The following is a 24,631-nucleotide window of genomic DNA, read 5'->3' as shown; positions in this document are numbered from 1 at the left end:
TTGGCTTCAAATAATCTTGTTTAAAGAGGTGGGCAGTCTGAAGGTCAATATTGAGCAGTTGCATTTGGAGAAATTGTAAAAAATTAAACAATATTGCAAATAAACCAGTATTATAGCAGCAATGTTATATTTTGTAGGGTTGGCTGTGGTGATGGGTCCCACTGAGATGTCTTTTCAGGGGGGGGCAGAAGTCCTGGTGACGCCCTGCCAGCAACTCCCATGATCTGCAGAATAACAGGTTCTGGGGTCTGGTGGTTTTAAAGTTAGCTGTTTCTAAAACAGGACCTTAAAGTTCAACAGAGAGTCTATCTCTTTAGGGATTCTTTTATTAATGCTCAGTCAGTTTGTACACAACTCTGAGCTTGTCAGTGTCTAGAACAAGAGCTTTTTGAGGACATGAATCGACTCCCTGAAGTTTATTCTCCAGATATCACTCTGTGTTTGGGCTGCAGAATTGATTCACCAAGCTCGTTGTACCTTTAAGTAATTTAGACCCCATGAAGCCTGGGTGTCAAATCACCACAGTCCCCTTAAAGTATCCTCTTTAGAGATAGTTTTATTGATCATTGGAGCTGTAACCTGTTGACATTATTGTAAACAAAAGATGCATTTACCTGCTGTTCCACACAGATCCACGCTGAGCGTCTGCTCAAAAGGCTTGGTGCTGTACTGAGACTCTCTGGGGAAGAAGAGAGATCAGAGGAGAGAGACAAATTAAACTCTGCTGTGTCATGTTGGAATTGGTTGTGTTTCTCAAACACTCAAGTCAACCGGAATCCAATAACGGCTTTAAAAGGCTCTCAGTGGAAGCTCTCCTTTTCCCCCTGAAATAAAAACTGTTTCAGCTGATGTCTGCTGAATTTGAATTATGTTCCCCCCTGTAAATGGCCCTGGCATTTCTCGGCGCTCCTCATTTCTTATCACAACAGCCATATGTACTGCGCTGTCCTCTCCTCTATTCTTCTCCTGCTTTCTATTCCTGGCTGTCTGTTTCTGTTTCTCCAGTTGCCATGAAAGGCAGGAGCGGTGCCGAGTGCTTTGGCTTCAGGCGCGATATTACTTACCCTCCACAGAGAACAGGAGAGTACAATGAAATAAAAAGAAATAAAAAAAAACAGTACTTTTTGTCTTTTTTTTGGTGAGTACTTCAGAAGACACATTCAGTCTGAAGATGGAGGGAGGCCAGCTGTTTAGACAGCAAACACATTTAGCTCTCAGACTGGGCTGAACTGGAAACGTTCCAGGGTTTGAGGCTGGCTGGGTGGGGACGTTCATTTGGAAAAGTAAGAGCAGAGAGGGCACTCTGTCTGGCACAGATTAAAATCTGAACAAGCCAGTCGGGGTTCCCAATCCATTAGGGCTCTTGGAATAAAATCTGTGAGTTTTGGCCTGATGTACGTCATTACACCGAGGATTTTAAACTATCATGTGGGATTACACATGACATGACTGCAAAGCAGGATGAAGACAGGTTTGCTTGACTTTAAAGATCTGCTCTGAACTTTGGCAACCCTTGTGCACATTCTCCTGTTTTACATCATGCAGTGGTTGTAACCGCTCTGCAGGCTTTCTGCACCGACGACTACAAATGCAAAGTAAATATTCATGACTGCCAGATTGTGAAGCATTCCATTATATAACCAACACAATAACAGAAATGCACAAATAGGATTGAATCAATTAGTGCAGAATTTTTTACAAATTGCTGCAAAAGGTGATTAAGGCGGTAATTTTGGTGTTTACAGGCATTAGATTAGCTCAGCTGAAACAATCCTCTGCTCCGTAATGGACTCTGTCTCACGCTCTGTACTCATAAATAAACTATTCTGGTGATGTAAGATGCATTTCCTCAGCTATGTGGAACTGTAGCTCCCAATACATTTATTTGGAATTTACATCAGGGAGCTCTAAGTGGAAGAAATTGGAGCTTAGCCAATTTCTACTGTTGAGCATTTTGCACAAATACTCCTCCTTGGACAATACAGTGATTTTGTGAGACTGTTCTACCAGTCTGAGGAGGGAAATAAGTCTTACTCATTCACTAGAGTCCAACAGATGCATTGGAGGGTAACACAATCTGATGCAGAATGATGTGTAGCCACGCCCTGGTTTTAGGAGATGGCAAAGAAACAAAACAAACTACGACATCAGAAGCATCTCTTCTCTGGAAACATATAAAGAGTGCATAACACTCATAAGGGATGCTACAGCAGTGCTTAACACCTGCTTCTTCAAGGATGGTGCTGCTTGGAACAAAGAGTGCTTTTACCAAGCCTGGCTGTGTGATGAAACACCGCAGGTACCTCCTGCAGAGATACTCACCCTGTGGACTTGTGGTTGAGAGGCAGGCAGAGGCAGGCTCGCTTTTCTGCAGACAGAAGAAAAGGCCAGTTAGAAATGTGCAGAACATTACATGCATGCTTAAAAGGTGGGAGTGTGATCAGCAGTAACTTTTTCTATTCACAGGTTTTAGGTTTGGTCAGGCTGTAATGGATTGTGTTTCAAATCCTTCAGGAAGTAAGGAGTCAGCCTGTATCTTTGAACTCACCGTGATGGCAGCAGGGTTTGTTCATCTCTGTCGTACTGGCGCTGCTATCACCTGATGTTAGCTGTTCCGGCTGAGTCTCCATCGTGGTTACACCTCCTGCTTGGGTTGGCAGGAGTTTGACTCCTGCTCGTCCCTCCTCCCTCTCCTCCCTGTCCTTCCCGTCTCCTTCCCTCCCCCGTCCAGGCCGCAGTCTCTTGGCGAAGCGGCTGGGGAAGGAGGCCAGACGTCGGGAGCGGCGAACCGAGAAGGAGCCGCTGTCCTCTGCGTACTCCTCTGGGATTTGAAGACCCTCAGAGGAATTGTTTCTCCTCTCAGGGGAGGAAGAGTCTTTACAAAGTTCTGGTTTAGGTGTGGTAGAGCTGAGGGAGAGGGCAGAGGCTGATCTAGCCGGGACAGAAGGTGCAGATGCTCCTCCTCTGTTGGGGCTGTGTGAGTGGGAGTATGGAGGGCTGTGCAGTCTGTAAGGCTTGCTCACATCGTAAGAGCTGCTCTGCTGCAGGAGCTCACGGAGAAGGGAGTTGGCCTTCATCTCCCTTCGCCTTGCAAAGGGGAGCCTCTTTGGGGCACTGTTGCCAGTCCCACTTGAACCCCCACTTGTCCCAGGAGTCGCCACCAAGACAACTCTGCAGTGAGAGTTTGTAGTGGACGGGCGGGAGGCCTCAGGTCTGGCCCGAGGCCTCTGGGAGTCCCGGTCTTTGCGCTCCCAGCCCTGCTGCTTGCGTGTGGGCAGGCAGTAGGTGTGCATGTAAGTGATCAGCTCCACCACTGAGTGCAGTTCTTTCTCTGAGCTGAACTGAGGCTTTGCTGGCTCAACAGGGGCCGCAGTCACAACTGCCGTGCCCTCCACTTCGCTGCTTGAAGACTCCTCCTCCTCTTCCTCTCCTTCTTCCTCTTCATCCTCCTCTGACTCACTGTCCTCATCCTCTTCTTCCTCTTCGTCCTCCTCTGTGTCAGGGGCAGGGGCGTCCTCGGAGTCCTGGGCGGTGGTGAGGTGGCGGTGGAGCTCGGTGCACAGGCGACCTGCCGGACGCACCGCCCGAGGCTTCCGCTCCTGAGGAAGGTCACTCTGCGGGCGGAGACACAAACATTAAAAGTGATGTTTGCATCTTCAGATTAATGAAAAATTCATCCCAGTGTGGACGCAGTCACGTGTTAGACAATATTTTATTACTGACTGGACACAATGTCCTCTTGCATGAGTTTTTCCCTTTTATTCTTTGGCAACAAAAACAACCTCTCGTTGGCAGTCTGACAATAAACAACCACAAAATTGAACCAAATGAATTGTTAGATGAATAAATGAAGAGGGCTGGATTTCCAAGAGGATAAATGGGGAGACTGTAGACCTGTAATCATGATCTTGTTAAGCTTGTCTGTGAGTGGCAGATTAGACTGTACAAACGTTATCCTGCAATAATAAGTCAATAATAGAGTCTGGGAATGAAATCAGAACAAGCAACCAGTCAATCTTGCCTTTGTGATATGTTTCACGTGAACACTGAACAGTAACCAAACGCTGAACCATGCTCAGAATTATTTGGTACTTCTTCTGAATCAAGTGTGAGATAATCAAAATAAATGTAAGTATTTATAAATCAGACCCATTTGTTTGGGTTTAACCAATTTTCACTGAATAAAGATTATAGATTATATAAAAGATGATGTTTTCACAGTGGGTGCCACATTGGTTTCTGAAGTACCACTTTGCAGCCTTGAATCAAACTCTCTGGTAGTTGCTAATTTTCTGCAGACCAGCAAAATGAACTGTGAAGCTACTTTTAATCACTTCGTGGGATAGTGGGGGGGTCACAAGTTTTAAGCACCTACATTTTGGGGGTCGCCGGCAGAAAAGTTTGGGAACCCCTGCCACAAATCATACCCTGGATGAAGGTCTATTTCACTCTTAACAGGATCAGTCGTCCTAACATCATGAAACTTGCAGGCAAAATGCGTCCCTCAAAATCCTCTACAAACTAAATCTGTCTGCATCCAGTGGAGTTCCCTCCTGCTGGTCATTGAGAGAAGCGTAGATTCTGCATTGGCTTCATTTCTGCAACAAAGAGTCCATGTCCAGCTCTAACATCCTCTCTGACAAGTTTTCAATGATACATTTCAACCCTATATAAAAGCCTTGGTTCTCTCACAATGAGAAACGGACCCTAAAACCCGACACGCTGTATTGATGTTTCCGATAAAACATTTTTCATTTTCCACCAAACTTCACTGTAGCTGTGCTGCAAATATCTCATCATGCTGTCAACAGTTGTTCATGGGAACAAGAAAAATGAACCACCTCACACCCACAAAAAAAACAGACTGATGAACCCATGGGTGTATCTTCAATTTCCTGCCCTGGATAAAGGAACACTGAGCACACAGAAGCAGTAAATTCTGCTTCCGACTTCATGATTCGGTGTGCAGCTGAAGTGAAAATGGCTGATTCTATATTACTCATACAGAGAAAGAGGAGAGAGGGAGACTATGATTCACTGTTGCCCTCCTGCCCTGTCAGTCAATACTACCGCCATCTGCCACAGCAAATCCACACTGCTCTAAAACTAAAGCTCCGACACACACGCACACATCGTCAGCCGCAGCGAGGTTAGGATGTTGTGTGATGGATACACTCGGCTTATCCCAGAACTACTTTGTGGTGTGTATCCTCGTATGAAGGCTCACCGTGTTCTTTGTTTGTACAAGATAAATGACCAATGTTGTCATCAATGAGTGCTTGATGCTCAATGCTAGAAGGCACCCAATTACTGCTAAGTCATACAGCAGCAGCAGCCGGTGTAGAAGTCCTTCTTTATACCAACATCACATCCGTCACAGGCAGCAGATGAAGGTTTTTAACATCTTGAAGAGTTCTTAAAGTTTGAGAGGACACAACTACTAGATTAAAGTTAGTCTTGTTCCAAATGGAAGCTGAGGATCTGTCATAAATGAGTGGTTTCTCTGCGAGGAACTTTCTGTTTGTGTTGACTTTGGCGCCCCCTGTGGACAAAATGATACGTCCTATATCTTAAGGTTTTCCTTCACAGTGTTTCAAATTCTCTCACCTGACATCTACCCCATTGAAGTGGATCCAGGCATTATACAACTCCTCACAAGGGCTTTAACCCTCAAAGACCTAGACTAGGCTACTTGTTCCTAAATGTTTGATGACTTTTGAACCTCTAATCCTATCAACAAGCTTTAAAAACTCAGTTACAGCGCACATTCTCAGCTTTCCATCAATACCACATTTGTCTCATTCAGCATATTCAAAATAAATTCAAGAGAGTCTGGCGCCCCCAAAAATGGTCTAGATCTTTAAGGGGTGAAAGATGACCACGGTTCCAACCAGGGTTCAAAAAGCATGCAATTTAACATTTATGCCAGAGCTTGTATGATGGGACGTCTTTAGTTGTGCTTGATGCTTTTGTTGTTGTTCCTTTGCAGGATGATGCAAACACTCCTGCAGCCTCTGCTGCGTAGGGGAGACGCAGAAGTATAAATCAGCCTTTAGGGTTAATCCAGTACTTTGGCGCCCCCTGTGGACAAAGTGATACGTCCTATATCTTAAGGTTTTCCTTCACAGTGTTTCAAATTCTCTCACCTGACATCTACCCCATTGAAGTGGATCCAGGCATTATACATAATGTATATATAACTATAACTATTAGTCTTTCTTCTAATGGTCCTGTTCTCTTCTGTGGGTCAAAGAGTCTATTGCATGACCAGATACAACTCCTCACAAGGGCTTTAACCCTCAAAGGCCTAGACTAGGCTACCTGTTCTTAAATGTTTGATGACTTTTGAACCTCTAATCCTATCAACAAGCTTTAAAAACTCAGTTACAGCGGACCTTCTCAGCTTTCCATCGATACCACATTTGTCTCATTCAGCATATTCAAAATAAATTCAAGAGAGTCTGGCGCCCCCAAAAATGGTCTAGATCTTTAAGGGGTGAAAGTTGACCACGGTTCCAACCAGGGTTCAAAAAGCATGCAATTTAACATTTATGCCAGAGCTAGTATGATGGAACATCTTTAGTTGTGCTTGATGCTTTTGTTGTTGTTCCTTTTGCAGGATGAGGCAAACACTCCTGCCTCAAACAACAACTAACCAGATATCTGTCAGTGCCCTTTAAAGCAGCCAACATGTGGATGTCATGATAATTAGTGGGGCAAAATGGGATTGTTTTGCCACATGTTGGAGTCAGGTCCGGGCCCCCAGCCTAAGGACCACAGGCTCTGCACAAGCTAAACCAGCGCTCTGTTCCAGCACTTATTGTAGACACCCAACGCCTTTAACTCAGCCTCCCAGCTTTTACAGGAAGTGCTTCAAAACTGGAAATCAAATAGCGCTGTACTTGCTGTTTCATGAGAGCTTCAGGGTCAGGACAGATTCAGGTCAAAAGAAATCAACACCGATTGTTGGCGCCAAACCGGACACCACGCATCTCAACTCTTGGTCTTAAGTGGACAAGCCTTCATTAGGTCAAGTACTTAAGATGACTGGATGGGAAAACACTCGTCATTTCAAGCTCTTATTTTTCTTGCAAACATCGCTGAATGTCTTGGCAACGTGGAAAGCGTTCATGCTACACTGTCTTTATCTTTCCTGTAATTTGGCCTGATTTCAAGTGTCAGTCACCTGCCTGGAGACAACCTCTGCTGTGGCAGTGATGCTGACTGAAGAGCTTTTTATGCAACAGTGAATTACTTCAGCTCTATCTCACCACTTCTGTAAGGGAGTGATTGGAAAAATCCAATTTGTTTGGGCGTCAGAAGACACAGGGAAGGAGGCGTTAACCAGCGAGTACAGAGATGTGTGTCTGGAGCACAGACTGAATCAGCTCTGCTTCACAGTATTAGAATGAAGGAGGTAAGGGAGAGTTACCATCCTCATCCGGTTTCAGTCAACAGGTATTCATAATAATGAAAGTGTTTTACCTTGGCCAGAGGTCGGACCGGCCGTAGGTGCAGGCTTCTGTTGCTGTAGCGATGGCCATGGACTCTATCTTTGTGTGCGTCGATGCCTGTGGGCACATTGGGAGGAGTCAGCAGGAGCTTCTTGAGCTATTGAGAAAGAAGGAGAGGAGAGAGAGGTTAGCCTGCATAAATGTAATGTTTTAATGCTTTTGTTCATGACATGATGCCCATAAGAGGAGCAGATTCCTCCCCATGGATAGAAAATGGGTGATCATGCAAAGAAAGGAGGGTGGAGGAAGAAAAGTGGAAGGCTTATCAAGTCTTAAAGGTGACATATTATGCTCTTTTTCATCAAAACATATTGGTCTAAGAGGTCCCCAAAACATGTCTTTAAAGTTTATTGCTCATAAAAACACTTTGAAATCAGATTCTGGTCTGCCTGTAAACCCCTCTTTTTCAGCCCTGCTCAGAACAGGCTGTTTTCTGTGTCTGTGCCTTTAAATGAGAATGAGCTCTCTGACCACGCCCCCTCAGGAAGTGGATGTGGCCTCGGCTCTCCAGCACGTTGATCTAATGTTTACATGTTGGCTGAATATACACGGCTGCTCACAGACCCGCGTTACTTCAACCCTCTGAATCTGATCCAGAATCTGATCCTGATGGAGAGGCGCCTGCAGCAGGACCTTTCTGAACCATTGGTCACAGATTTAGTGTTTCTTGTTGTTTTATTTGTCAGTTTGTCGACATGTGTCTTGGTACACAGCTACCAACCAAGGGAGAGGTTCCGGTGGCTGGTGGTGAGGCTTTCAGCAGTGTGACTGCCCCCTGGTGGCTGGCTGCAGTATAGGTCCAAAAATCCGTCTCCCCATTCATTTGAATGGGGGAGCAGTCAAACTTTAAAAAATAAATACACGTTGTACGAATGTTTCTCACATCCGTATGCTGTAGTGATATGTAGTTAGTATTTGAGTGTTTTGTGTCCAAGGCCTCTTTTTCCTGAAAAGTTTCTTTTTCGTTAGTTATTAGAGTTTAAAAAACGGGGTTTTACTTCCTGTTTCCTTTGATTCACAGCTGCCGTGGAGTGAAACTTGAGAGGACACACAGCGTCTTGTGACGTCATGCTGTAGGGTAGAGCTTATTACAAAGGCTTCACAGGCTCTGGCTGCACAATGGCGCCGCCCAGGAGCGGGATTTTTTGGCTTCAGAACCGTACAACAGGAAGAGGCGGAGCAACGCTGTCCATTTTTATTTACAGTCTTTGCTACCAACATGTAGCTATGTGGCTATGCTAACTAGCGCTAGCACTTATCCATGATAAATAAAAATCATCCTCTAGATCTTCAAATCTGCAGACGTGGGGAGTAAAACGGACCTTTGTGTTTATTAAGACAGCCTTCAACTAGCATGCCTCCCTCCTAAGCTCCTTGTTAGCACACATGTGTGCAGGGAATGAAAAACAGAGGAGGGGTTGAGTTGTATTTTATACAGTCTATGCGCTGAACAAGCTCCGAGCTCTGACTTCCTGTTACAGACCGGATGGCGTTGTGACGTATGAAAAACACTGAAAACTGAAACGGCTGGTTTCAGCACACATTTACAGAACGGTGGAGAAATCAGAACAGGGGCAGTTCTGATTGTAGACATGCCAGGGACACATATTTCAGGTTGAGAACCATTAAAAAGTCCATTTTGCATGATATGTCACCTTTAAAGACACACCCGCAGCAACATATTACAACTTTTTTACACATTTTACTCAGAACACCAAACAAGAACAGCTGATAAACTGAGACTGCTTCATAGTGAGATAAAAGTGTCCGACATTTGGCTCCTTCAGCCCTTCATTCCAATTTCTAATCTATATTCTGTCTGCTGTTAACTCCCCGCAGATGGATGTTTGTACAAGAGAATAACGTGCAGAAGAGGCCGAGAGGTTACGATACTGTACATTTATCACATCCCTAAAGCTGACAGCTACATGGCACATTCACGTTTCCCATTAAAGAGCTGGATTCAGCCATTTCTCTCCCTATAATAACATCCAAGATGACTTCTTCGCCTCTCTTTGCTCCTGCATCCTCCCATCCTCAGAGTCTCGTCCCTTATTTTAAATCCAAGTATGGCTCTGCTCTCGCTTTTTCCTTCCCATGCTCTCTATCTCCTCTCTTCTTCTTCTTCTTCTTCCATAACCCCTTTCCTTTCCTTCATTCCTTGCCTCCTCCTCATCTGTAAATCTTTGCTATCCCTTCAAACTACCCAATCCCTTCCTCGTTCATCTTTTCATCTCTCTTGCTATATCTCTTTTACTGCCATCTTCATCCAAACCTATATACTTAAACATCAACACTGTCCTCTTCCGTCTCCCCATCAATCACTTTTAATGTTATCTTTTTACCACACACCCATCCCTCCTTCTTCTCGCCCTCCATCAGATCAAACTGGAAGCAGCACTTCAGACACATATAGGAAGCAGAACAAACCCCTCCTGAGTATAACCTTTCAAATAGATATTAACACAACCGCTCCTCATTTCATTGTTTTTTTTCTTTTTTTTCCATCTGTCTATTCATCCATTCATTCCAGCTCGTAGCTTCATGACAGGGCTATCAGCTGATATAAATCAGCTTAGGGAGAAAATCCCCCGTTAAGCTGTGCAGCTCCAGGAGAAGACGATGTGGAAAATACAGATGTGATAGAAATGAGGATTGGAGCAGGAGGATATACCCGGGCTTCCCAAATGAGTCCCATCAAAGAGGAATCTCACAGTAAGTGAAAACACCTCGTGGTGCGGCGTGCTCTCAGAGATACATGAAGTCACCACGGTTTATTAACACTGCATGATGTGGGGCTCGCTTCTTTGGTGTTTGAACTAAAGGAAGAGCAAAACAATGGAGGGTCTGTGGGTATGCAGTCTCTAAGTGGGCACAGGACTCTTCTAGAGGTCTGGTGATGTAGAGTGTAGCTTGATAAAGACTGCTCAGGTTCTTAAAGGACTCATATGAACCTAAACCACACTCTTGTATAAACCTAAAGCAGAAGTCTTGGTGCCTAACCCTAATCTAACAACAAACTTTTCACATTTTTATGCTATTTTATAGGACAGCTGAAGAGAGACAGGAAAAGTGGGGAGTAGAGAGCGGGGGAAGACATGCAGGAAATGGTCGACCGGCCTGGAATCGAGCCGGCGACCCCTGCGACGAGGACTGTAGCCTCTGTATGTGGGGCGCTTAGACCGCTAGGCCACCAGCACCCCTCCAGAATGTACTTTAAACTCATTTCATGTCGTCAAGTTTCAAGAGTTCACAGTCATTTCATGTATTCTTTGAGATCAGGTTGCACGGCAGTCGTGACGTTGGAGGCTCTCATCTTTAAAACACTTCGAAATGGGAATTTGCAGATTGGAAAGACACTTCAGAAACAGGTATTTGTCATTGCTACAGTAACACATCAGACTTTTATGTTACTAGTATCTGTGCATGTTCCCTTACCTTCATTAAATTCAAGTAAGAGCTCAGTTATCATGATTTTAATACGATGTAGCTGCTTAGTCAGGCAGATGTTATGACAGACACGTGCACAAGATACACAGAAAACATTTTACCTTATTAGACTCCACTTCAAATTAAACTATGAAATCACTGACTTGTAACAGTAACACTTAAAACCATGACTTCCAAGCACACTCATCATAATGACAGCAGTTTTATCGTCCATGTAAGCTCTATGATGATGCCCGTAGATCCAAACCTACTGACCCATCCCTTCTTCAATCTTATACTAAAGACAAACATCTGAAAAAGGTCTTTAATACCATCTTATGGGTCTTTTAGGTTGGCATACATCTTTAAGAGGAAGTCATTTAATGAACGATGGAGGTAACGGTCACCTGGCAGGCAAATCAGGGGCTTTCTGAAGAATGTCCTTCCATTGTTTAAGTAAGATCTGTTGTACTTCAGCCATGCTGTGTGCCATCACTATATATTTTTAAATTTGTAATTTATGTTCAGTCTGTAGCTCCATACCATGTGATCATGGTCTGAGCGTCAAATTAAAATGAGAATGAGAAATGAGGAAAATGATAATTTATGTCTTTGAGAAAACAGGAACAAATGATTGTGTTTGAATGACGCTTGTTGGCTTGCTGTCATAGCTGGGGTCAAAACAGGGACTGCAGTTGAACCAGGTTCTATTTACAACACCATAATTGTATCTCATTGTCATGTTTTAATGAATACAACTGGCTGGCTGTAACCATGAAATACTATCCAGGTCAAATGAGTGACAGGACGATCGCCCGCATCAGTGATGGAGCCGCCGTGGCCCTTCAGTTAGTCAGCCAACTTGGCTCGGACTGCCTGATGATGCTCCTCTAACGTCCCATTGAGGGAAATGAAGAGGATACTGAAGGTTTGTGTCTGTGTGAAACACTGAAAGCCCTCCGGCAGCATCCGGGCCCCTCAAACACTCTCTGCTCTCTTTTTTTTTGCTTTACTCTAGTCTGGACGCCTTCCAGAGCCGCAAAGGCGGCATCAATGAAGGCCTTGTTCTGTGCTGGGACACACACACACTCGCAGAGAGTACGAAAAAGGAGGTGCTGTTGCAATCACATGGATAGAGTGAGGTACACATAGACCAAAGATGAATACAGATACATCAGTGGAAGATCAAATGCAAGATCAGACGCAGAAACAGGAAGTGAACACGGGAAGTAAACGTGTGAGCAGCAAGGTGAAACTGAAACTCAGGGCAGCACTGATTCAAGTTGTCTAGACATAAATAAAACAGTCAACATTTGGCTCTGCTTGTTTAGCTTAATCTCAGCTATATTAAAGATATCTGCCACTGTGTCAGTATGACAGCGTGAGCAATCTCAGCAGCAATCTAGTTTAAAATTAGATCTTATTTTTACTCAGAAGGAAACGTATAAAAAGAAATTCAAACAAACAGAAGCAAGACACAATGAAGGTGTAGCTGAGGACATGTTACAGACAGTAGAGGGATACTAGAAGAATGTGGAAGCTAATAAAAAGGAAAAATATGAAGTGTAAATACAGAAAAACACATTAAAAGCAATAAAGTGGGTCCATAAAAAGCAGAAACTGATTCTTGGTCTTATCTCCTCAGGCAGGCTCAAGCAGAGTCGCCTGATGGCAATATAACGGTCAGTATAAGATTTAAACCTCAACTCCGTAACGGTCTAACCGAGGTCCAAGGCTGCAAACCGGCTCCTGTGGGGTCAATATTTCTGCTCTTGAGTCGGGGTCAGACCGACTCAGGCTTTTAAAGTCATGGCTAATTCTTAAGATCAGTTTATTCAATTCAAAACCTTTATTTATTCTCAAAAAGACATTGTGGTTTCCCTCATTTCCAATGTCGTCGAGATCACAGGCACATTAGAAACAATGAAGAAACACAATCATTCAAAATACAGTCACCTCCAAAAGTATTGGAACAGTGAGCCATATCCCTTAGTTTTGCTGTAGACTGGAAACATTTGGGTTTGACACCAAAAGATGAACATGAGACAAGAGACCAACACAACTTAGAAGATAGCATTATTTGTAAAGGCACATTTTTAGGTGAGCAAAACTATTGGAACAGATCCACTTAAAATACATTAAAGTGAATAAGACTTCATATTTTGTTGCAAATCCTTTGCTTGCAATAACTGCATCAAGCCTGTGATCCATTGACATCACCAAACTTTTGCATTCTTCATTTGTGATGCTTTTCCAGGCTTTCACTGCAGCCTCTTTCAGTTGTTGTTTGTTTTGGGGGGTTTCTCCCTTCAGTCTGAAGAGAGACAGGAAAAGTGGGGAGTAGAGAGCGGGGGAAGACATGCAGGAAATGGTCGACCGGCCTGGAATCGAACCGGCGATCCCTACGACAAGGACTGTAGCCTCTGTACGTGGGGCGCTTAGACCGCTAGGCCACCAGCGCCCCTCCAGAATGTACTTTAAACTCATTTCATGTCGTCAAGTTTCAAGAGTTCACAGTCATTTCATGTATTTCTTTGGGATCAGGTTGCATGGCAGTCATGACGTTGGAGGCTCTCATCTTTAAAACACTTCGAAATAGGAATCTGCAGATTGGAAAGACACTTCAGAAACAGGTATTTGTCATTGCTACAGTAACACATCAGACTTTTATGTTACTAGTATCTGTGCATGTTCCCTTACCTTCATTAAATTCAAGTAAGAGCTCAGTTATCATGATTTTAATACGATGTAGCTGCTTAGTCAGGCAGATGTTATGACAGACACGAGCATAAGATACACAGAAAACACTTTACCTTATTAGACTTCACTTCAAATTAAACTATGAAATCACTGACTTGTAAAAGTAACACTTAAAAAGCCTTAAAACCATGACTTCCAAGGGTTTCTCCCTTCAGTCTCCTCTTTAGCAGGTAAAATGCATGCTCTATAGCAGGGGTGTCAAACTCATTTCAGTTCAGGGGCCACATACAGTCCCAAGTTGTTCTGAAGTGGGCCGGACCAGTAAAATCAGAACATAATAACCTATAAATAACAACAACTCTACATTTTTCCCTTTGTTTTGGTGCAAAAAAGTACAATTATAGTCAGAAAATGTTCACATTTAATGAACTATATTTCTACAAAAACAGCTGCTGTATTTTTCGCCATGATGAGTCTCATAGTGGGACTGAATATTTTACTCTCTAAGCACTGAAACCTGCTGTGAACACACCAAGCACACAGCGTTCCTTATCACCTGACACAGAGTGTAATGTTTACAGCAAAATAACAGAGATTATAATAATGAAGAAGGTAAAGTTGACTATTCTGGACCCCTCAGCTTCAGCATGAACACTTTGCTTGCTGCACAGTGTTGTATGCAGGGGTGTAGTGCTAGTGCTAGTAGTGACGGAGCGCACCTGTTACACATGCACATGTATGGTAAGCACACGCACGATATGTGGCTCCTTTCAAAGATTGTGGATCCACTGTTCAAATGTGACAAATGTACATATATGTAAACTTTTGTGCTAATTGGATCATGAAGCTAAAAAGTCTTCATGAATTCCAACTGGATTATGCAAACAGCAAGTAATCTAATTTCTCACTTTGAGAAAAAAAGTCCCGGTGAGCCGTTCTGGTGCGCTCCATCAGGACTATGATTTTGTGACCCCCAGAGGACTTAATTTAAATATTAGTTACTTTTATTGAAAAATTGCTGTTAATGTTTTCTCTGTAATTTTTTCATTTGCAAAGTCATCCCGTGGGCCAAATTGGTACCTCTGGCGGGCCGTATGTTTGACACCCCTGCTCTACAGGGTTCAAGTCTGGAGATTGACTTGGCCAGTCTAAAGGCTGATTTATACTTCTGCGTTGAATCACGGCGTACCCTACGCCGGGGGTCCGCGTAGCTCCCGTACCTACGCCGAGGCCTACGCACGTAGCTGACGTGCACCTCCTCCAACATGTAACTCCCCGTAGAGCCGACGCAGACCGCAAGCTCTGTCTTTCCCGCATTTACAACACTTCCGGGATCCCGGACATCGACCGCACATCGTCCGTGTATTTCATCTCCTCCTCTCTATTCTTCATGTAATCATGTCTGTATGATAAACAGCAACATGTATCAGCTGTAGATTAACAGAACACGCTCTGAAACTCTGTGGAAAAGTAAACAGAGATCGTAGCGGGACCGGAAGCAGGCGGCCAACTATCAGAGAGACCGCACTGCCCTCAGGCGTTTCGGCAGGGGAATGCTGCGCGACACAGACACACCGACGCACAAGTATGTGGTGCTCATGTCCGCGTCAGCCTCAGCTGCGTAGGGGAGACGCAGAAGTATAAATCAGCCTTAAAAGCTTCAACTTATTGCCCCTGATGAACTCCTTTGTTGTTTTTGTAGTGTGTTTGGGGGGTCATTATCTTGCTGCATGAAGAAGGATCTCCACATCAAGTTTGGTTGCATATTTCTTTCATTCTTTCATTTTGATGCTGCCATCATGTGTTACATCATCATCAAGTTTGAGACACAGTGGTCTGAGATCAAAGTCTTAAACTCTGCAATAGAGGGAATGGATATCAACTTTAAAGTCTTGGAAGGTAATCCATGATTTAAGGGCATTGATGTTTTAGATCAAACGAGGAGCCAGCAGAGGAACATTTGCTCATTTTAATAATTGTCCCTGATATGTATTTAACAGATATAATTCTTACTTTTCTTAATGTAAATTAAAAAATATACATTTGTGATTTCATTCTAAGCGTGCATGACCATGAGCAGATCCAAACCCTCCAGTATCACTCCTCACCAGTAGAGGGCAGCGCCACACTCAGGCCCCAGCACATGAGTGACAGCAGTGGAGTGACAGCAGTCATGTGACAGTTGACTACTCAACTGATAGAAACAGGGGATGAGGCAGACACACATCTGGCAGCTTCAGTAGAGTAAACAGAATAATGTAATTACTGCAGGCTTTTCTGTGTGAGTGGATGTGAATGTCAGGTTGCTATTTTTACCACTGATATGGACACAGATTGAGGATGCAGGATGATGTGACATACACACAGTGGAGTTTAATATGCCGCTCTGTGTCAAGGGGGTCGTGGCTCTGCATTTCAGACTGTGAACCTTAAATGAGTCACGGTCTGGGAATGATGCAGGACAGTTGTTTAGTTTTTGCCCAAATAGGGATGACACCAAATTCAGATGAACAAGATAGAAAACAAACATCAGCAGATCATGGAAACCCTGCATTCCTGCATTGAATTAAACAACGTTAACAACTCAGAAAGTTGGTGTAGTCACCATCTTGTCACACAGGATTTGCAGAACTGACCGGCTAAGCATCACTGACAGACAAAGGGAAATGTTGGGTTGATGTTAATCCCTTTTTTAATTCACAAAACCAATTACGCTGTGACCTGGATTAAGTTTGAGCAACTAAATTCAGCACAGCCTCTCGGTAGCATCTTGTTGTTTCCACGTAAAGATTCAAAGCTATTGTACGTTCAAGTTTGGAAGAACAACTTCTCAGCTTTGGAGGTTTGCAAATGCAAGATATTAACTGCTTATGTGACTATTTCAGTGTTTCGGATGATATAAGGCCTCTCCATCTTCAGATACAGAAAAGTTTGAGATGTCTTGTTTCCTGAGTCACAAACTTGCCTGTAGAAGCACCAGGAGGACTCCTCAGGGAATTAAAGTCGTGGTGAAAACAGCAGCGATAGAAATAGAGGTGGAAGATGCAGACGAAGCCTTGCAGCAGCTGCAGTAGTAATAGTAGTAGTAGTATATGGCAGTGTGACAGAAACAGGACCTGTGTGTGTGTGTGAGGAAACTTTGGGAAAGTGTGTTATCTTGCCAGCTGTCACAGGACTGAAGTAACAACCTGTTGACTGAGTGCAGATTGTCTGGGGATAGAAAGACTTTTTGGGCTCTGCTGTTAAAGCGTCGGAGGACAAACAAGCTGGGGTGACAGCATGCTGTGCTGCTGCTGCTGCTGCAGGATGAATCATGAGTTGTTAAGCTGTATTTTATTGCTGCAGTAACAATGAAATAGTTTATGAGTTCAGCTTTTTATAGAAGATTGAGTCAGATTTGAGCACAAAAAGCACTCAGCTGAGTAAAGTGTTCCTCCTTCTGTATTTCATCAGGAGAACTTCAGTTTTGCTTTTGAGATTTCAACAAACTGGAGCACTCATCGTCCCAAACTTTGACATGAACTCCTCTCACTCCGTCCCTCCAGTGTCAATCTTCTTCCTGTCTTTAAATCCCTTGAGGAAATAGATTTATCATTCTCCTTTTATTTCATTTAAATGGTTTAATGTGAACCATTGACTGGATAAATGACATGGAGGTAGGTTTGAAAGTAAAGCTAACAATGCAGTGATTTAATATTAAAACAGCAAGGTGTCTCTGTTTTTAAAAGGAAAATTAAAACCTACCTTTTTTTTTTTATTTGGCTTTTAACTCAGAGTGATATAAGGATTAAGTCAAAGTTTTATATGCTTAATAAAATTCTTATTTTTTGGTATTTATTTTCATTTATTTAAAATTTTTAAGTTTTAATTGATTTTCAAGGATTCTGTTGCATGATATGGAATGAAATTTTGATTCTCAGGTCCCGTGTGAAGCCCCAAAGAACACACAATTAAAAAGGAAGACAACAATAATAAATATAAAAATATAACTATGATATAAATATTGTGCATGGACTGATTGAGTTGTTAAGACATAGTGCAATTGCAATTCACTTTCTAATTATTTAACTGCTTTAATCCATTTATTTTAAATATTTATTTCAATTTTTTTATAAGTTTTGTATTATTGAACTCTTTCTGTCAATATATATCATATATAAAATTTTGTTGTGAAGCACTTTAGGCTGCATGCTTTTGTGTATGAAAGGAGCTATATAAATAAAGTTAATCTGAGTCTATGTTTGCTAACAGGAGCGCCTTCACTTGTTGCATGTAGCAGTCGAACTGTGTGCAAGTTTGACAAAAAGAAGAAGAAGAAAGGTACTTTACTGATCCCCAGGGGGGAAATTCAATTTTTTCACTCATGCTATTTTTGGACATGCTACACATACAGTTTTTTTTTTGGTATATACATACAAATGCACACACATGCAGTGAACATGCTTAGGGAGAGATGTCAGAGTGAGGATACTGCAGTCAACCAGCGCACCCAGAGCAGTTGGGGGTTCAGTGCCTTGCTCAAGGGCACCTCAGCAGTGCCCAGGCAAGTGAACCAGCACCTCTCCAGCCACCAGTCCACTTGCCAAACTTCGTACATACTGGGACTCGAACCGGCGACCCTTTGGTTCCCACGCCAAGTCCCTATGGACTGAGCTACTTCCGCCCCAAAAAGGACCTTACTCCTATTAAATATTAGTTTTTATTTATTACTTTTTGTTTGTTTGTTTTTATGATGTTTTAATGATGTATGCTTTTATGATCTGTAAGGTGACCTTGGGTGATCTGAAAGGCGCCCAAAATAAAATGTATTATTATTATTATTATTAATAAATAATATCTGTGTCAGCTTATTTTATACTTTCAAGTTACTTTTCCCAGAACAGTGTTATAGTTCTTTGTAAAATATGTTGCCATTTAGAATAAAACAGATGCATTGAGAAGTCCTTAGCAAGGCTACCTGTAAAAAACAACTGTAAATCTACCCTCTGGTCCAAAAACATGACTTCAGATTAAAGAAAGACTAAAAAATATAAGAGAAAGATAAAGCCAGACTACCAAACTGTATGCTTTAAAACGTCAATGTGTCAAAGTCTATTATTTGTACACGGTCGTTGGTTTGCACCTTAGGTCCTTGGGGGTCACGTCCAATAATATGGAGACCAAAACACAGAGCTCTGATTTATGATGGATGGGGTTTAATAACTACTTGCACTGTAACAGTAACTCTCGACCACTTCTCATTTGACCTTCAGTGTCTGCTCCGTGATGGAAACTGAAAAAAAAAACCAGCAGGCGTAACTGATTAACCAGCCTACCCTCGTTCTTATTTTGACAAGAGTTGACTGATAACCAAGGAGTCTTCAAGGTGAAGGAAGGGCAGAGCAGTCATGTGTGGGGCCACAGTGTTTTGCAACACAACAGTAAGGGTGATGGCATCTGGTGTCCTGACCTCTCTGTATCACGCGCTTGTTGTTTTGGACTAAACAATACCTCCATGGCGTTCAGCAGCAACAAAACCAGTTCTGTCTCGCTGTGTCCTGTTTGCTGTTTCCATGTCAGCATGGTGTACCGTTTGTTAAGCTGGACTCCCTCAACTGCCGGACTAGTCTTTATTCTTTTAAGGTCATTACCGCCATCATCATTTCCAACAATTTGAAAGGAATGTCCTTTCCTCCGGCTATTTTCTCTCTGATAACAGTAGGAAGTAGACGTCCTGTTATACTCTTACATGGATGATACTGTAAATAATCCCAGCGTTTTAAAGCCTGAAAGAGTCTCAACTTTCAGAGCTTCCAAAGAACAAGACCATCTGAACCATGATGTCTATTGTATATATCTTGAATTTCCCTGCTGTGGGACGAGTAAAGGACTTTCTTATCTTATCTTCTGATCTTATTAAACATATAAAGAAAAATAAGTGTTTGGTTAGTTTGATCAAATCTGGCAGCTCACTGTTTTTCCAGTTTAAAGCCACACAAGTTACCTTTACTGACCTGAAGTCACATGTGCCTCTTATCTGTTTTCCACAAGTTATTCCTCTCAAACCAAGTTACCAATATTTTAACCATGTGGTCAGAGTAATCAAGAGAAAGCTCAGCTCCCAGCCCCCAAGGCCTCTTATTTGCAGCGTGACCCTGCTGTCTTCCATGGTTTTACCAGAGTGAATAGCAAGGTCACAACTTTTACATGAGGGGAGTTGTGAGTGTTTGGCTTAAAGTAAAAACCTTGGGAACCATAAACACTAAAGTTAATGCAGATATCCAACCAATAAGGGACTGGCAGCTCAGCTCGCAGCCCCTCCTAACATTTTATATCTGTTTAGCAGCATTGGAGAAACAGACTTTTAACCATAGACTGTATAAATAATGGACGTAGTGTCCGTGACGTCACCCATCTGTTCCTGAGCACTGTTCTGAAGCCAATCGACGGCGGCAGCCATATTGGAAATGCTGAACTCAACCAGGCAGAGTGTGAGGTAAAGAGGCGGAGTTTGAGCCTCCTAGCTATGTGTTCCTGTCCGGTGGTCAAGTCAGTCATGTCCTTATTTGGGCAAAACCTCGTAATCTTAATATGTTCTGAACAGTTAGAAAAAAGTTTGCCCACTGTAATTTCAGCAGCCACATTAAGACAATTACAAAGTCAGCCTACTATCACCTTAAGAATATATCAAGGATTAAAGGACTCATGTCTCAGCAGGATGCAGAAAAACTCGTCCATGCATTTATCTTTAGCAGACTAGACTACTGTAACGGGGTCTTTACAGGACTCCCTAAAAAGTCCATCAGACGACTGCAGCTCATACAGAATGCTGCTGCTCGAGTCCTAACAAGGACCAGCAAAGCAGACCACATTACTCCAGTTCTTAGATCTCTACACTGGCTTCCTGTCTGTCAGAGAATAGACTTTAAAATCCTGCTGATGGTTTATAAAGCACTGAATGGTTTAGGCCCAAAATACATTGCTGATCTGCTACTACTTTATGAACCACCTCGACCTCTGATGTCATCAGGTACTGGTCTGCTTTCAGTTCCTAGAGTCAGAACGAAACATGGTGAAGCAGCGTTTAGTCATTATGCTCCACATATCTGGAACACACTCCCTGAAAGCTGCAGGCCTGCTCCAACTCTCACCTCTTTAAATCAAAGATTAAGTCCTTTTTATTTGCCTCTGCCTTCCTATCTTAGATTATTTTAACCCACTTTAAATTAAAATTTTAATGTAATTTTTAATATATTTCTAATTTTCCTTTTCTTTTCTGTTTTATGTGTTCTTTTATGCCTGTCTGAATGTCTCCAATGCTTTTAATGTTTTAATGTAAAGCACATTGAGTTGCCCTCGTGTATGAAATGCGCTATACAAATAAAGCTGCCTTGCCTTGCCTTGCCACTGTACAGTGTGCCCCGATAGAGAAATTATTACCATCCCATAATATCTGATTTTAGGTGAAGGTTTATGAACATACCGCATCAAGTGAGGACATTAAGATATGCTGTATGGGTGACACATCTGTTTTAATGTGTATAAAATATGTAATATATATAATATGTAATGAATATATGTAATGTATGTGTATGATTTTTATGTTCTTTGGCAACAACATGTCTTTGTTCATGTCAATAAAGCAAATTTGAATTGGATTTAATTGAAATTAGCTACGTAGAGCCAAGCTGTTTTTTGAACCAGGCTGTAAACATGTTTATTTCTGCTGCACAGATCGTCTTCTTTGAATTGGTGTGTATGTGGTTTCTGGTGTTTCTGCAGCCAGCCTCAAGCGGAGGTTGCTGCTTGCTTTTAACCTAAACCCTCCCTGTGATGTTTAGAGAGAAGCAGTCCTCCACAGATAGGCTAAACTTTGGAAGCAAGGACAGTAGGGTTGTTTTGAGACTTGTTTTGTAGAGCTTGTTTGTCGCTCCAATGTGAGTCAACTCAGGGTCACCTCAACTGATTATTCACCTCATCTGCCATAATCTTTGGTACCAATTTTCATATTCCACAGAAAGTATGCACCAAGTGTTGACTCAAAACTTCCAATCATTTCTGAGACATTTTATTCCAAACCATAAGCATGTTGGTTTAAAGTTAAGGGATCACCAACATCATTATAGAATACAATCTCTGGCTGCTATGGACGCCATGTAACAACCATCATTAAATCAAATACTTAAGTAGTCCTGGACACGGGGTGGAGCAGAGCCAAAATCTTGGATTATCAAACCTTCCTTCTTCTTCTTTTTACAGACGGTGTGTTGCAAGTTCCACAAGTTGGGAGTCCTTTAGTTCACTTCCTTGAACTTCAAGTATTGCTTAACATCCAACCCTTCATTGTGAAGCTTAACAAACCTCCTCCAACTTCAGGGACAGACTTGTTTTATGGCCCGACTTGGTGTGTGATTGCAAAAAGGAAGGCAGTGCAGCTCGGTGAATATTTACGCTGTAGGTATTCAGCCATCAAGCATGAGTCATGGCCTCCAAACAATGGTATCTTTGTAGACCCTGTTAAATCAGAGCGCAGTAGAAAACCCTGTAAGCGGCCCTTTTGCTGTGAAATGTAAGTCAAATTAAGGAAGCTGGCTGAATTCCACTTGACAAGTGCAATAAGGCCGCATTACAGCCGTAATCATAAGTCGTTTATTACAGTGAAATAGCTTCCTGCTTCAATTAAGCTCCAGAGCCGGGCGCAGGCCCCGCATTCTCCTGACAGCAGAGTAAACCCCGGAGGAATTTAGGACACAATATTCACTGTAAATGAATACAGCAATTTGTTGTTCCTGTATGATTAGATAGAGGTCGGAGTTTTATAGGGGGGGGACGTAGTTCAGGTGCAGACAGAGGCTGATAACAGGGGGGACAGAGCGAGGAGAGAAAAACAAGGGTAGTTCTTGGAAGTCTGCTTCAGGGAAAAGATTGAGGGGCCTATAGAAACAGAGAGAAAGAGGCCGAGGCATCCAGCAGGACTGTGTGAAAGAGTCGGGGGGGGGGAGGGCATGGGGTTCACAACAAGCAAACACATACACTGGAGCACGTGCTTCCAAGAGCACATGGGTTACTTCACTTGTTTGGACATTTGACAAGTCCTGTCCCTGTCCCTGATCCTAAAACCTGAACTGGATTCAGCTCAGAAATGCTCTCTATGCTATCACAGAATTATTTCTATCCATGAGGAAACCTTACTCTCTGAAGCAGTCACAGAGATCTGAGAGCATTACTACAAAAAGTCCAAAGTTTACATAAGGAGCGTCACATTCCCAGGTGTCAGAGGAACAGCAGCACTGATCAAACTTTGCTAAACACCACCCAGACTGTAGTAGACTGGTTTTTTAAAAGGACAACAATGAGGAGGACATAAAGAGTTTGGTCTCAGGCTTCTTTCTTTGTCCCATGAACTGTCCCAAAACAAATTAAATATCTTTACAAACTCCTGAAACAGCTTCTGCAGCGTGTTCTCTGTCTGATGGATTTTAACCTCCTGTCTGCTCCTAAGAACACGTGGTCCTTAGAAATACAGAAACAACACACACACACACACACACACACACACACTCGCACAAACATGAGATGGGGCTGGATGAAAGGTCGCTGTGTGCCTCAGCGCCCCTCTGTTTTCCTGGAGTTAAAGGCAGACTTTGAACGTTGCGGGCCAACAAGGGGAACATCAAGGTTAGTGAACGCGACACAGATTAAGATACTTGGGAGAAAGAAAGAGAGAGAGAGGGAGAGGGAGCATGGGAAAGGAGAGGCACAGATTGATGGGGGGTGAGAGACGGGTGGTGTTTGAAGCGTTTATGAAAGGCTCCTGTTTAACAGGCGGCGGTGGGTTTTGAGCTATAAGAGACTTTTTGATTCTAAGACGTACAAAAAAAAGAGATGCGGGGTATTTGAGGTGAAGATCAGGCTTTCAAACGGCGGTAAAGTGTGTTCAGGACCCTTTGGGGGAGATGTGATCAGACCCCCCCTATACTTCAAGTCCTCTCTTTAACAACGTCCAAGAGCAAAGAGTGACAGAAGACAAACTTCCCCATCAACAGAAAGTAAAAAGCAGTTCTTACTAGAGATGGGTCCTCGGTCTCCGCCCCCAGGGACTGGCTGAATTCATCGGCGTTCAGAGGAAGATTGTCTTCTTCTTCCTCTTCCTGGTCGGGCCCCTCTCCCAGGGTGGGAAATACAGAGAGCCCGCCCACTTCAGCATCAACCATGCCATCCAAACTGTCGGTTAGAGCGGCCAGCAGCGCCGCGTTCTCCTCTTCTATCTGTAAGCCATCAAACACAGAGAGAGAGAAAAGGTGAGCACACAGGTGAGAGGCGAGGGGAGCAGAGTTCAGATCCTTTCTGAAGTTTCTAATTTGACACCGACAGGGAGTCCTGAAAGTGCACGGGTAAAACGGGAGAACCCTTTTTTCCAAGGTTGAGAATTAACTTTTAATTTTAATTTCCAATTATTTTATGACTTAATGAGTTTTGGGGGGAATCCAATCATCCTTTTCCTGCCTTGTCAACTCCTATTTAATAACTTATTTCCTACATTTTCCAGAAGTGGACAACACTTCAGCTGAGGAGCATTGCTCTCAGCAGTTGTTCCATATTAGATGAGATGGAATTCATTCTTTCCTTCTTTACCAGGGAACAAAAGCTGACATTCACCTTACTCTGAATACTTCCTAGTCTCTTACTTTTGGCTTCAGCACTTGAACGACACCAGATATTTTGTTGCAGGTGTTATTCATGTTTTAAACATCTTGGATGTTTCATGCAATCAAACTTTTTTGTAGAAAACAATCTAATTGATGTTATATTTTTGATTTTGCATGAAAACAAACACTTCAACTTGTTGTTGTTGCTCAGTAAGAAACTCTACTTGTGTGGTGAACAAACTTTTGTGATTGAAGACTTAAGTATAATTTTCTTACCCCTGTTTAACAAGTCATTAAGAGAAGTGGGAAATAACCACCCTCTAACAGATTTACACGTGTGGTGCGTTTACTGTCTGCCAG

At 42.8% G+C, this 24,631-nt stretch overlaps 1 protein-coding gene across 1 annotated transcript in view; it reads right to left on the bottom strand.

The window, feature by feature from the left end:
- The window catches only part of ppargc1b (peroxisome proliferator-activated receptor gamma, coactivator 1 beta), a 126,002-nt gene that overhangs the window by 12,748 nt on the left and 88,623 nt on the right, over positions 1-24,631 (bottom strand). Inside the window, exons 3-7 of the mRNA XM_034690190.1 lie at positions 23,690-23,890; positions 7,486-7,611; positions 2,549-3,614; positions 2,323-2,368; positions 615-679 (exon numbers count right to left, since the gene is read on the bottom strand). Of these exons, the coding sequence (XP_034546081.1) occupies positions 615-679; positions 2,323-2,368; positions 2,549-3,614; positions 7,486-7,611; positions 23,690-23,890 (1,504 nt within the window). The remainder of the gene's footprint in view (positions 1-614; positions 680-2,322; positions 2,369-2,548; positions 3,615-7,485; positions 7,612-23,689; positions 23,891-24,631) is intronic.

This window comes from Notolabrus celidotus, chromosome 8, assembly GCF_009762535.1.
Source record: "Notolabrus celidotus isolate fNotCel1 chromosome 8, fNotCel1.pri, whole genome shotgun sequence".
Classification (NCBI taxonomy): Eukaryota; Metazoa; Chordata; class Actinopteri; order Labriformes; family Labridae; genus Notolabrus; species Notolabrus celidotus.
The sequence above is the reverse complement of the archived record's forward strand: the minus strand, read 5'-3'. Positions and strand labels throughout refer to the sequence as shown.